Here is a 15,141-nt window from a genome sequence, read left to right as displayed (position 1 = left end):
CAGAAATAGCAGAGGTTCCCACACTCTTCTACTCAGAGCAATCCAGAAATGCACCTCCAGCATCAACACTTCAATTAACATGTGTACACATTACCTTGTCCTTTACTTCCTGCAATGATTCTGTAACAGATCCCACCTCCTGCGCCAGTGTCAAGTTATCCTGTTGCTTTTCTTGGAGCTCGAGCTTCAGATGGTCTACCTCAGAATGAGATTGGTCCAAACTCAATTCCAGGTTCTTTATCTGAATGTAGGACAGCATTTTTAAACTTAAAACTCAGAATTTTGTTATTCCTAATCCAGCAGTGTTCTGTACATACTACTGTTGAAGCTGTAAAGCAAAATACTGTAAATTTTAATACATACACAGACTCCTCCAAAGACCCTTCCTTTCGTCATGCTTTTCCTTAGCTCAAAGCCAGCTGCTGCACTTGATTCAATTTGGATTTATTCACTTGAAGAAAATCTGCACATTTCTGTGTGTGATTTCCTCCCTTCCCCGAACCTGCTGAACTTTGATACTTTACAGGCAGCAAGGGGGACCGAGGGTGCCCCAACTGAAGCAGAACAAGCCTCCGTCTTACCTTGAGGCATGTGCACTTCCATCAAGTCTTGAAAGCAATAATGGCTTAACCGCACCTCATCTCACACAGAAAACTGGAGGCTAAAAGAAGGCGTGGAAAGGAAAGCAACTCAAAGGAAAGCAGCTCAGGATGTCCTAAGAGCAAGAGAAGGAATGGGCCAAATGCCCCACCAATCTTCAACTTCAGTATCCGTCCCATCCCCACATTCTTGAATACTCTCTCCATCTTGAATATGACGAACACTGCAACTGAGGAATCCAAATAACCGGATATCCAGCATGTACAATATTTACATATTCATACATAAAAGAGGATGTGCGAGAATTGCTGAGCAGGTCTGATGCAAAGGCTAAAGACAAGGTTGTAGATTTGCAAACACGTTCAGCCAGAAGCACTGAGTGAATGATCTCTCTCGTCTTCTTCCTGAAAACCACATTATCACAGAAGCCAGTCTTCAGCCAATTGATTTCACTCCATATGATATTATGTAGCAGGAAAAAGCACTGAGTATAGTGGAGTCTTGCGGAGATGGCTACATTCCGGCTGTAATACTGAAGACCAGAACTAGCCAAGATGTTCTGGTACAGTTACAACACAGACATCTACTTAATAAATATGGAAAATTGCCGAGGTATGTTCTGTTCACAAAAAGCAGGACGAATGCATGATTGGGTGGTAACCAAACGACAATCTACTTTCAATCATCAAAGGTATCAGCAGTGCTAAAATATGGGCACAATAACCTACTTACTGATGATGGTCGGTTTGGGTGTTGCCAGCTCCACCAGGCTATAGACCATGACAGAGCCTTAGTCCAAACAAATTCCAGTGGTGAGCAGAGACTGACTGCCCTTAATGTCAAGGTAGCACTTGACCATGTATGACATCAAGGAACCCTGGTACAACTGACATCATTGGGCAAAGGGAAATCACTCCAAATGGTTGGAGCCATACCTCACAAAATGGAAGACGATTGCAATTGTTGGCTTCAATCACCCCAGCCCATCACTGCAGGACTTCCCCAGGGCAGTGTCCTTGGCTGAACCACCTTCAGCTGCTTCAACAATGACCTTCCTTCCATCAAAGTGGGAATGTTTGCTGATGGTTGCACATCATTCAATTTATTTCAAACTCCTCAGCAAATGAAGAAGCCCACACCTACAAGCAGCAAGCCCCAGACAACATTCAGTCATGGGCTGATAAATGACAAAGAACATTCACTTGGTCACTGGTCCAAAGATTGCCAGGCAGTGACCATCTCCCACAAGAGTCCAACCACCTCTTTGTGACATTCAAATTATCAACCTATGCACCATTGACCAGAAACACAACTGGACCAGCCACATTATTAGTGGCTAGAGCACAGTTCAGGGGCTGGGGATCCTGCAGCAAGCGACTCATCTCCTGACATCCCAAAGCCTTTCCATCACCTACAAGGCACAAGTCAGAAATGTGACAAAATATTCTCCACTTGCCTAGATGAGTATAGTTCCAACAACTCTAAGCAGCTCAACATCGGGACAAAGCAGTTAGAAGACGAGTGATAGGTATCCTATCCACCACCCTAAATGTTCCTTCCCTCCACTGTCAGTTAGGGACAAGCAATAAATGCTTGCCTTGCCAATTATGCCAAGTTCTTCCTCATAATTTTATATACCTCTATCAGGTTGCCCTTCTCCACTCCAAAGATAACAAACCCATCCTCTCCAGTCTCTCCTCATAACTGAACTGCTCCATCCCAGGCAGGATCCTGGTGCATCTCCTCTGCACCCTCTCCAGTGCAACCACATCCTTCCTATGGTATGTCGACCAGAAATGTACACAGTACTCCAGGTGTGGCCTAACTAGTCTTTTGCCAAGTTGCACCATAAGTTCCCTTTCTCATGTACAATGAAGACCGAGATCCCATATACTTCATAACCATCTTATCCACTGCACTTCCAGGATCCTTGTATATGTACACCAAGGTCCCTTTGCTCCTCAATACTCCCTTAGCTCTAGTATCATTGTGTATATCCTACCCTTATTAGCTCTTCCACAATGCCTCACCTCACATTTTTTCCAGATTAAATTCTATCTGCTGTTGCTCTGCCCATATTACCAACTCATCAATCATTGTTCTGTATTAAAGACTACCCTCCTCATTATCAACACCACCATTTCACGTCATCTGCAAAAGTACTCATTGTACTTCCTACATTCACACCCTATCATTAGTTGCTTGTTATACACACACACGCACACACACAAGGGCAAGGGGAAGAAAGATGCCCTACCTTCTCCTGAGATGCCCTCATTTCCTTTTGCATGAGACCTTTCTCACTTTCCCATGCAGACTGCTGCTGGAAACACTCCTTTTCCAAGCTGCCGCAGGTCTCTTGCAGTTGTCTGGAAACTCTGGCCACCTCCTCCTTCTGTTGGCCAAGTTCAGCTAGTCTTGCACTGAGCAGCTGGATGGTGCTCTGACTGGCATCTACCTTGACATTCATCTGGGAGTTCTGATTGCTCAGCTGCAGATTTTTGGTGCTGAGTTGGGCGATCTCTGTTGTATACTGTTTAATCTAGACAAAGAAGCCACAAAAACAATTCTAATCAGGAGAGCATCACACTATACACGAAGGTGTCAATGAAAGTTTTCTCTTTAGAATGAATAATTGTAAATTTGATAATAAACACCTTTCTGATTTAAAACAAAATAACTCTACAAAGTCAGAAACTTGTACCATGGAGAAATGGATAAAACAAACAAATTGATGGTGGGGTTCACCAAATGCCAGTCACTTGTTGTGGGCACATTCATGCCAGTGCAAATTAGCCCACAATACAAAGCAGTTGGTATAATGGGATAACACTGATTCATTTGTGGGTTTCAATGGAGTTCATATTCTCCCACCACCTCTCATTTTTTAGTTGTTTAAGTATTTTGGGTTGCCTTTCTACGTTAAGTATTCACACATAGCTTTCTTATGACTGTCTCCTTTTTATAGTTACAACAGTTTTAAACATCTGCCTGCATTAATTTTAACATGACAAATGAGAACTACCCAAGAGGTACAAGTGGGACGGACTCACCTCACTTTCCTTCCCACATGTGACAAAAGGAGGAATGTTTTAATTTATAGGTGCAGACTGAATTAACACTACACCCTAATAGGCAAAAGAGCAGAGCTGTAACTCAATACCCATGTATTTGTCTCAATTTCTCAAAGCTCTGATACTAAGATAACCAAGCCACATTCTTTAAATGAAAGGTATATCAACAAGTCACTATGGTAAAACGAGGCTTTAAAGAAAGAATCAACACTTCAAAACATTTCAGACCAACCCAAAGCCCAGCAAAGCAAAAAAAAAGTGCAAATGCTGAAAGCCTAAAATACAAATAGAAAATGCTACATCAGGTCAGACAGCATCCGTGGAGAGAGAAACAAGAGTTATTGCTTCCATCAGATCTGGTTCTGGTGAATGATCCAGCTTTTTCTGTCTTTGCTCCAAAGTTCAGATCCTTACCTGGTTTTGAAGTTCCTTGAATTCCCTCTGACTGCACTCCCTTTCATCTTTCAACCAAGCCACTTGTTTTCTGTGCATAACAAGAGTGTCTTAGTCCAAATACAAAAAACAATCAGAAATCTACGCATTTCATAAAACTTCTAATGCATGGCCTTCTTACCTTTGTTCATTAACTTTTCCTTCCAGATCCTGGAAATCCTGATGAAACACTGCTACTTTCCTTTTCAAAGAAGAGTTTTCTTCAGCAAGCATTTCAGACTCATATCTGAGGGACATATTACTCTTGTCAAATTACTACAGCTATTCTCCAGAGAACCTCAGGAAGTACATCAAGTACAGGATTTTAAGTGCCTTAAGCATACATCAGCCTTGACATTGGAGTGATTGTTAACTGCCTCCAAGTATCGACCATCACAACATGGGAACAGAATTCATCAAGTGACAGGCTGGTGCCTAGAAATTTCAAACCTAGTTAACACCAGCAAACAGACCACACAGCAGCAGTAGTGCTCTATACCCTGCCTCAAGGATTCAGCTCCACTGAAGTCAATGAAACCAAATATCCATGGCAGAGTACAACACCTGTCACCACAATATAGCACTGCAAACTGTGATGAGTTTCAAGACACTTGGAATCATATTAGAGAAACAGTTATTTTCTCTGCTTTACTTGTGCTATCCACCAGCAAGACCAACATGGCAGTTCCATTAAATCACATTGAAACACAATAATCCTAATACCATTTAGCTGAAATTGTTCTGTGCGTCAATGGCAATAAAGTGCATTGATGTTTTCTGATGAAGTTCCTTTGTCCATTATTTCAAATAGATGGAATTAAAACTCCCCCTGGTTAACTCACAGATCAGATCTACACCAGAGCTAAAGAGACCAGTGGAGGGACCAGAGAAGCTGGAATGTTCTCTTAAGTTTGAAGTAAGATTCAATTCAAATTTTGTTCAAAGTGAAGATAAAATAGATAGACAGAAATTGCTTCCATCATTAAGATGTTGGCTGTCCTGAAACAATGGTCAAAGATGGATAGTAAAAGAATTAGCAGGGAGATGCAGAGCTATGGAGAAAGAGCAGGCAGATTGTTTCTTTAAAGGGCCAGCATGGACTTTGCCCCAAATGGCCTCCTTTTTGTTCTGTATAATTCTACATTTATCCACTTATTTTACGAAATGGATACTCTCTTTAAAATAGTGGACAGAAAGACTTTCACATGAATGCATTATTGCACTAGTATTAATTTCAATGCAATAAGTCTGCTGGTAAGGCAGACCAGACAGTGCAAGAGGCTTGAAAATAACCAAGGTATCAATAAATTTCAGAGGTTAGCAAAGCAGCTGATGCAGGAGCACAATCAAATCTCACAAAGTCCGAGCAGGCATTGCTTGGAATGCCGCAGCACGTTCTCTTCAAACTCCGGCTTCCTCTCCGCATTGACCCGGTTTGCTATTTACAGCAAGGGTTTTCACTCACAGTCTGAAACACCCCCACACCTGCCGGTCTTTAGCAAGAGCAAAGTGTCCAGGATACAGTTGGAAAAGTTATCATCTGATTAATGGAAATCAGAATGTCAGATGCAGCATAGAACAACCACACGGTAAAGGTAAACCTTGTGACATTGTGGAAATGTAATACTCAGTCAGTTGCGCTGCCCAAAGGCGAAGAACTCAATTCAATCGTTGCCAAAGAGTAAAGTTTTGCATGCTTGATTATTAATGTGAGGTTAGTTGTCAGTTCAAGAATTAGATGCAATTCTTGTGATTAGTAGCAGTAGTAAGGTGGTCATTATCGACTCGAAGAAAACTATTATGACAAACCTGTACTTCTCCTCAGCTTCATTCCCTGCCTCCAGCTTAGTTACCAAGGTTCGCAGGTTCCTTATCTCATTTTCAAGCAATTGCACTTTTTTCTCAGATTCTTCCATTACTTGCTTCAGCTTTAGTTCCAGCTCGTCTCTTTCCTGCTGCCAGCTTAGCATCTCCTCCTCTTTCCTTTTCAACACTGCAGGAAGCTGCACCTCATTGGTCGAGGGCTGGGCATGGATCCCTTGGCAAAGGCCTGGGTTGTCCCAATGGGTTTGATCTCCAGAACCGTTCACCTGCTGTATTCCTTTCACTTGTGCCTTTAAGCTTTCAATCTCTTCTTTGTACTTGCTTTCCATTTCAAACCTGCTGCAAATCGCAGCTTGTTCCTCCTGCAGTTTCTGCTTCTCCTTGTTGGCCTCATTGTGAATGGTCTGAACTTGGGCAGCCCATCGATTTCGCTCCAGACTCAGCTGCCTCATCAGCTCCTTGATCTTCAGCTCGTGTCTCTGGATCAGCTCAGACTGATTCTTTTCTGTCAAAGACATGTGCTCGACCTCCAAAAGTGATAACCTCTGGTTAAATTCATCCTGTGTTGCCTTCCTAAAGATATTTAAACACTTTTCATTAAACTAATTGAAACCATTCTTACAATAAATATTTTCATAATCCCTGGAGAATATTGGGAACAGACTACAAGCTGAACAGTGATTCAACCCATGTCCTCCGACTCAGTTACCACAGTCCCTTCCCTCCTCCATCTGCCTATCACCCCCTCCTCACCTGGATCCACCTATTGCTTGCTAGTTCTTGCTCTACCCCTTCCCCTCACCTCTTTACACTGGCTATCTCCCCTCTATCTTTCAGTCTAAATGAAGATTCTCAACCTGAAATGTCAACTGTTCAGTTCCCTCCACATGATGCTGCCTGACCTGCTGAGTTTGTTTATTCACTCAGTTACCAAGGTGTCCTGGGGTCTCCATGATCTTGGTCTTAAGAAAGCACTTGCAATTTACAAACACCCCTTACTACCAAAGATTTATTTCTCTAACTTAGTCAGGGCTGGAATGCAAGAAATGCAGCAGCCAATTTGCATGGAACAACTCCTCACAAAGAACAAGTGCAATAATGACCAAATCATTGCATTGAAATTGGACTAAACGCACATTTGCTGTGTGGTGGGTGATGCCTTTGGGGCTAACATCAAATCAGAAGTTGCCAAAAAATAAATCAGAATTGGGACACCCTTGGTCTAGGAGATTGTTATTGATGTCTGAAGACTGAGTTATCCCTAGTGGTCACCATAGAGATGAGGGACAACATTGAAAACAGGAATAGGGGTGAGCCATCTGACTCACTGAACCTATTCCTTTATTAAATACAATCATGGCTCTACCTCAAGCTAATACCCCTCGATGCCTTTGTGTCTAGAAATCTATCTATCTCCTCAAATACATTCAGCAATTTGTCCCCCACTGCCTTCTGTGGTAGAGAATTACATAGGTTCATCAGCCTTCAAGTAAAGAAATTTCTCCTCATCTCTGTCCTAAATGTTTTACCCCATATCCTGAGACTGTGGCCCCTTGGATCTAGATCCCTCAGTCAGGGGAAACATCCTCCCTGCATCCAGCCTATCAAGCCATGTCAGAATTTTGCTTGCTTCAGTGAGATCTTCTTTCATTCTTCTAACCACAGCGAATACAGACCTTGTCAATCCAATCTCACCTCATTTACCAGCCCCACCATCCCAGGGATCAGTCTGGTAAACGGGATGGGGAGGAAAGAAAAAAAAAGTCACAGAAAACTGGAGAAGGTAGGTGGGGGGTGGTGGAGATGGAGGACAGTGATCAAGTCCTGCAATTAGCAAGATAATCTTCTCTTATTCTTTCTCACCTTGGAGAGGCTCCATTCACTACCCATACCTGTTGGCCATCAGGTGGTAGACAACCACCCCACTGAACCACTTCAACGTCTGTGGTGTAGGGGCCTCCAACGCTATTAATTTAGGAGTTCCATGCATTTAACCTAACCACAACAATGGAAAGGCAGTGCAAACCTGTGACCTGGCAGTAAACTTTAAGGTGATGACACCTGCCCCCTTTGCTCTCTGAAAGGGATGGGTGGATATCGAAGATATAGAGCGATAGAAGTGTCCAGCACAGAAACAGGCCCATCAACCCACTGTATCCACACTGACCAACATGACTATCTCTACCAATCCCACTTGCCTGAATTAATTCCATATCCCTATGTGCCCTGCTCATTCCAGTACCCGTCTAAACCCCTCTTAAACGTTGTTACAGTTCCTGCCTCCTCCACCACCTCCTCTAGCAGCTCATTCCAATTACTCTGTGTGGAAAAACTTGCCTCTCAGATCCCCTTTAAACCTCCACCCTCTCACCTTAAACCCATGCCCTCTAGTTTTAGACACCCCTACGACAGGAAACAGACTCTGGCCACCTACCCTCTTTATGCTTCTCATTATTTTTTTTATCTATACCCCTGTCATGTCACCCCTCAGCCTCCTTCGCTCCAGAGAAAACAGACCTAGCCCACCCAATCTCTCCCGATAACTCAGGTTAGGGAGCCGCTGATGAGAAAGTGAGAACCGTTCCACCTGAGCCCGAACTCACACCTGTGCAGGTAAGCACCTGAAAGACTCATTCCCATTTCCACTCACTACTGCCCGGTGAGCACTGTAAGTGACGTTGCCCAGCGAGACCTACCTCAGTTGCTGCAGTTCCTTCTGATGCTGGAGTTGCAGCTCCACCTCCAGTTGCAGCTTCTCCTTCGAAAGTCGCTGCTCCACCTCCGACCTCTCCTTGGTGAGGGCCTGCTGCTGCTCTGCCCTCTCCCGCTCAAACACCTCTTCCAGTTCCCGTTTCTGCTGCGCCAGCTTCATTTCGATCTGTGCCTCCAACACCCTGGCCACCTCTCCATCCTTCCCGAGCTCTTCTGCTCTGAGGTTCGCGTTCTCCTCCCGTTTCTCCCTCAGCTCCTCCCGCAGGGCCGCGTTAGCAGTTTCCTGTTCTCTCAACAGCTCGGTGATTGCCAGTGCCTGCCTGGCTTCTGCTCCTTGCTGCTGATCTCGGAGCTCGTTTACTACACCCCGGAGTCGCTCCATCTCCTGGCTTCTTGTCATCCGTTCGTCCTCCAGTTCACTGATCTCAACCTTGAAGCTTTGTTCTATGTACTTCCTCTCTTTCTCAAAGTTCCTCTTCATCAGTTCAATCTCTCGCTCATAATAATTTACCTGCAAAATTGCAGGAATGTTACTCCACAAAAGTAAAGTCCTGCTCACAATCACAACACACAGGTGGCACCATAGTGCAGCTGGTAGAGCTACTGCCTCGTGGCTCCAATGACATGGAGAAAGTTGGCACGTCCTGGTTGACCCTCACCAGTTTTTATCAATGCACCATAGAGAGCATCCTATCTGGATGCATCACGGCTTGGTATGCCAACTGCTCTGCCCAAGACTGCAAGAGACTGCAGGGAGTTGTGGACATAGGTCAGCACATCACGGAAACCAGCCTCCCCTCCACGGACTCTGTCTACACTTCCCGCTGCCTCGGTAAAGCAGCCAACATAATCAAAGACCCCACCCACCCGGAACATGCTCTCTTCTCCCCCCTCCTAATGGGAAGAAGATACAAAAGCCTGAAAGCACGTACCACCAGGCTCAAGGACAGCTTCTAGCCTGCTGTTATAAGACTATTGAATGGTCCCCTGGTACGATAAAATGGACTCTTGACCTCACAGTCTACCTCATTATGACCTTGCACTTTGTTGTCTGCCTGCACTGCACTTTCTCTGTAGCTGTAACACTTTATTCTGCATTCTGTTATTGGTTTTCCCTTGTACTACCTCAGTGTACTGCTGTGGTGAAATGATCTGTCTGGGTAGCATGCAAAATAAAGTTTTTCCACTGTAGCTCAGTACATGTGACAGTAATAAACCAATTTACATGGGTGCAATCCCTACTTCCAGTGCCATCTGTGTGGAGTATGCATGCAATCCCAATTTCCCTGTACATCCCAAAGACATGGTAGGCAGTAAGTTAATTGGCCATTGCAAATTGCAACTGGTGTGTAAGTGAGTGGTGGAATCCAGGGGCCGTTGATGGGATTATGAGGAAAATTAAATGGGATTAATGTAAATAGGCCCACCATGAGGACTCAGTGGGTTGAAGGGCCTGTTTCCAAGCTCCGACTCTACAATGTTGGAAATATTCTACAGGTCAGGCCTCTACTTCCTCAGAAGGCTAAGTAAATTCAGCATGTCCGCAATGACCCTCACCAATTTTTACAAATACACCATAAAAAGCATCCTACCCGGATGCATCACTGCTTGGAATGGCAACTGCTCTGCCAAGAGCACAAGAAATTGCAGAGTTATGAATGCAGCCCTGTCTGTCACAAAAACCAGCCTCCACTCCAAGAATACGTTGACTCCGTCCACACTTTCCGTTGCCTCGGAAAAGCAACCAACATAATCAAGGACCCCTCCCAACCGGGTCATTCTCTCTTCTTTCCCCCCTTCTACTGGGGGGAAAATACAAAACAAAAGAGAACACATACCACCAGGCTCAAGGACAGCTTCTATCCCACTGTTATAAAACTCTTGAACGGACCTCTTACGTGATAAAGATGAATGCTTGATCTCTCAGTCTACCTCCTCGTGGCCCTTGCATCTTACTTGTCTACCTGTATTGCACTTTCTCTGTAACTGTAATACTATATTTGTGTTGTTTTCTCCCCCATTTTGGACTACCTTGATGTACTTATGTATGGAATGATCTGCCTGGATGGCACACAACCAAAATCTTTTCACTCTATTTCAGTACATGTGAGGATAATAAACCAGTTACATCTATGGAGTGAGAAGCAAAGTTAACACATCAGGGTAATGACATTTCACCGGGCTGGAACAAGTCAGCAATAAATTAATTTGAAAATGTAGAGAAATGAGGGTGAGGCGAGATGGAGGGTGGAGACAAGAGAGATGCTGTGTGATAGGCTGGATTGCACGAGAGATTAACTGACAAAAGTGAATAACTGGATCTGGTGAAAAAGTGCAAATGGAGCAAGTAAACAAAGAAAAGATGGGTCTGTAGGAGGTGTAAATGGAATGGTAGAATTGTAATCTGAAATTTGATAGAAAATACTTCAGGGACTGGAAATCTAACATAAGGCAGAAAATTCTGGAGATATCCAAACACCAGCTAGGAGGAATAAACATTCCACATTGATGACCTTTCTTCAGAACTGGGAAAGGTTAAAGGCTCAAAAAAAAAAGTTTGAAATTGCAGAAGAATAGAGGAGCAGAGAGAACAAAGATCAATGGTAGCGTATCAGAATCAGATTCATTATCACCGACTTAAATGACGGGAAATTTGTTGTTTTGCGGCAGCAGTACAGTGCAACACAGGTAACAACACACAAAGGAGCTGGAGGAACTCAGCGGGTCAGGCAGCATCTATGGAGGCAAATGGACGGTCGACATTTCGGGTCAGGACCCTTCATCAGATTGGAAAGAAAATGGGACACAGCCAGCATAAAAGGGTGAGAGGGAGGGATGGAACAAGAGCTGACGGGTGCTAGGTAGATCCAGGTGAGGGGGTGATAGGCACATGAGGGAGGGGGAGAGTGGGAATGATGCAAGAAGCTGGGAAGTGATAGGTGGAAGTGACAAAGTGCTAAAGAAGATGGAATCTGAATGGTGGACCATGGAATAAAGGGAAGGTGAGGAGGGAAACCAGTAGCAGGAATGTGTGGGTGATGGGCAGATCAAGAGGGCGGGGAAGGGGAAAGAGGTGGAGTGATGGGGCCAGTGGAATAAGGGGAAAAGTATGGTAAAGTGCAGTAATACAGTAAAGCAGAGCAATACAGTACAGTGCAGGTAGAGGGCAGAGGAGACTCGACCAAAACAGCAGCTGGAAGAGCACAGTAAAGGCGAGTGAAGAATAAAATGTTAGTCTGCCAGATATGTAAATAGGTGACAAATGAAATCTGAAATTTCATTTGTCACCTATTTACACTTCTGAGAAAGAAATAACCATGAGCACTGGAAAAGTGTGATACAAGGCTGCAATGTCTAATGATCCTAAAGTGATGAACTCAATGCTGAGTCCAGAGGTTGTAGTCAGGCAACAGATGAGGTGATATTCCTTCAGTTTACATTGAGCTTTGTTGAAATGGTGTAGGAGACCAAAGACTGCGAGGACAGAGTGGGACAGAGAGGGAGAATTAAAACAACAGACAAGCAAGTAACTTGGGATCACCCTCGTGAACTGAATGGAGGAGTTCAGTAACTCTGTCACCTAATTTGCATTTAGTTTTTTCCACTGTAGAGGCAGGAAGGAGTACAAGTAAATTGCTGCTTTACCTGGGAAGTGTTTTGTTCCCTGGACAGGAGAAAAAGAGATGAAAGAGCAGGTCACCAGGAGCACAAGGTCATGTTTCTATACTGAATGGAAGTGCTTTGGCCACCCAATACCTTCCTGAGCACTTCCAAACACAAGCTTAGATTGCCTGACACAGGGCAAAACTGAATCAAAGTAACCAATCTCAAACAAAAAAATGGTGGAGTCTCCACTAATTCGAAGTTACAATAGGTTTTTATGGAAGCCTTCTCATTAATCCTTGATGTTGATGGTTTCTGTAGCAGGAGCTAGTCCTGCTTAAAAAGATCCACTGGAACCTAACCACGAGCAACGAAGCTCTCCCTAGTGGTCTGGTGCTTATCCTTAAACCCACATCACTAAAAACAAAATTCAACTGGTCATTGTCCCATTGTGGAGTTTAGATTTTGCTGTGTGAAAATTTGCTTCAATATTTTCTACTGCAGCGGTGAACAAACTTAAAACTTGAAGACAGTGACTGAAGATGCTGGAATCTGGAGCAAAAAACAAAATGCTGGGAGAATTCAGCATGTCGAGCAGCATCTGTGGAGGCAAAGGGATGGTCAACATTTCAGGACTTGTTGCAGGATCTCGATGCTGCTCGACCCACTGAGTCTTCCAGCTGTTTGCTTCTTTTTGCTTAAAGAGAACTTCATTGGTTCTGAAATATTTTGGTATGTTCCAAGGTCATGAGAGGCTCAATAAGGTTATGTTTATCTTCTTCCCCCTCCTTTCTTGATATTAAGGTCATTCAGCATGGAGCAGGCCCTTCTGCCCTTCAAGTCCATGCTGCCAACCAAGCACCCGCTTACACTCAGGCTACACTAATCCCACTTTATCATCAAATCCTGCCCCCCCCCCCCCACCACCACATTCTATCCCTCATCTGCATACTGGGAATCATTTACAGCGGCCAATTAACCTACCGACCTATATGTCTTTGGGATTTGGGAGGAAACTGGAACACCTGGGGGAAACCCGCGTGGTCACAGGGATTGAATCCAAGTCACTACTAGCTGTGGCACAGTACCACCCACATTGTTGGTTTTGGTAACAGGAGTAAAGGGGACAAATCCCTGAACAGGAATAAGGCATTTTGGTGACAGACAGCAAAAGGTAGTGACGGAAGGATGTCTTCAGATTGTAAATCTGTGACCAGTGGTGTACCACAGGGGTTGGTGCTTGGACCCTTGTTTGTGATACCTATCAGTGATGTGAACATAGGAGGTATGATTAGTAAGTTTTCAGATGACACAAAAGTTGGTGGTGTTGTGGATAGTGAGGAAGGTTATGTAAGGTTACAGCAGGATACAGATCAATGGAAAGTTGGGCAGAGTGTTGGCAGATGGAATTTAATCCCGACAAGTGGAGGTGATACATTTTGGGAAGTCAAATAGGGGTAGGACATGTACCCTAATGGTAGGGCATGAAGGGATGTTGATGAACAGAGAGACCTGGATGTTCAAACCCATTGTTCCCTGGAAGTGGTAACACGGGTAGATTGGGTGGTGAAGGCAGCACAAGGCATGCTTGTCTTCGTAGGTCGGAGCAGAGGATACAAGAGTTGTAATGTTATGCTGCAACCTTACAAAATACTGGTTAGGCCACACTTGGAGTATTGTGTGCAGTTCTGGCTACTGCACCGTAGGAAGGATGTGATTGCACTAGAGATGGTGCAGAGGCAATTCACCAGGATGTTACCTGGATTGGAGGACATTAGTTATGGGGAGAGATTGGAAAGGCTGGGTTTGTTTTAGCTGAAGAGATGGCAGGCGAGGAGTGAGCTAAAGAGCTAAAGAGGGTAAGCTATTAGAAAGGATTCTAAGAGATAGGATCTATGAGCATTTAGAGAATCATGGACTGATTAGGGACAGCCAGCATGGCTTTGTGAAGGGAAGATCCTGCCTCACAAGCCTGATAGGGTTCTTTGAGGAGGTGACCAGGAAGATTGATGAGGGTAGTGCAGTAGATGTGGTCTACATAGATTTTAGTAAGGCGTTTGACAAGGTTCTGCATGGTAGGCTTCTTCAGAAGGTCAGAGGCCAAGGGATCCAGGGAGGCTTGGCCGTGTGGATTCAGAATTGGCTTGTCTGTAGAAAGCAGAGGGTTGTGGTGGAGGGAGTGCATTCGGATTGGAGGGCTGTGACTAGTGGTGTCCCACAGTGATCGGTTCTGGGACCTCGACTTTGTGATATTTATTAATGACTTGGATGACGGGGTGGAAGGCTGGGTTAGCAAGTTTGCAGATGACACAAAGATTGGTGGCGTTGTGGATAGTGTGGAGGGCTGTCGAAGCTTGCAGAGGGATATTGATAGGATGCAGAGCTGGGCAGACAAGTGGCAGATGGAGTTCAATCCAGAGAAGTGTGAGGTGTTACACTTTGGAAGGACAAACTCCAAGGCGGAGTACAAGGTAAATGGCAGGATTCTGGGCAGTGTAGAGGAGCAGAGGGATCTGGGGGTTCATATCCACAGATCACTGGAAGTCGCCTCACAGGTAGATAGGGTAGTTAAGAAAGCCTATGAGATGTTAGCTTTCATAAGTCGGGGGATCGAGTTTAAGAGCCGCAAAGTGATGATGCAGCTTTACAAAACTCTGGTTAGACCACACTTAGAGTACTGTGTCCAGTTCTGGTCACCTCATTATAGGAAGGATGTGGAGGCGTTGGAAAGGGTGCAGAGGAGATTTACCAGGATGCTGCCTGGATTAGAGAGTATGGATTATGAGGAAGGACTAAAGGAGCTAGGGCTGTTCTCATTGGAGAGAAGGAGGATGAGGGGAGACATGATAGAGGTATACAAGATATTGAGTGGAATAAATAGAGTGGACAGCCAGCG

The 15,141-nt window shown here is 44.5% G+C and overlaps 1 protein-coding gene across 3 annotated transcripts in view; it reads right to left on the bottom strand.

Annotated features, from left to right (window-relative positions):
* ninl (ninein-like) overlaps positions 1 to 15,141 on the bottom strand; it is a 96,720-nt gene that overhangs the window by 20,223 nt on the left and 61,356 nt on the right. Inside the window, exons 16-21 of one of the 3 annotated variants that reach the window (XM_052010931.1) lie at positions 8,627 to 9,153; positions 5,916 to 6,503; positions 4,249 to 4,353; positions 4,089 to 4,158; positions 2,858 to 3,142; positions 95 to 241 (exon numbers count right to left, since the gene is read on the bottom strand). In XM_052010931.1, the coding sequence (XP_051866891.1) occupies positions 95 to 241; positions 2,858 to 3,142; positions 4,089 to 4,158; positions 4,249 to 4,353; positions 5,916 to 6,503; positions 8,627 to 9,153 (1,722 nt within the window). The remainder of the gene's footprint in view (positions 1 to 94; positions 242 to 2,857; positions 3,143 to 4,088; positions 4,159 to 4,248; positions 4,354 to 5,915; positions 6,504 to 8,626; positions 9,154 to 15,141) is intronic. The other 2 variants (XM_052010932.1, XM_052010933.1) reach the window with 2 other exon arrangements.

Source organism: Pristis pectinata, chromosome 3 (genome assembly GCF_009764475.1).
Source record: "Pristis pectinata isolate sPriPec2 chromosome 3, sPriPec2.1.pri, whole genome shotgun sequence".
Classification (NCBI taxonomy): domain Eukaryota; kingdom Metazoa; phylum Chordata; class Chondrichthyes; order Rhinopristiformes; family Pristidae; genus Pristis; species Pristis pectinata.
The sequence above is the reverse complement of the archived record's forward strand: the minus strand, read 5'-3'. Positions and strand labels throughout refer to the sequence as shown.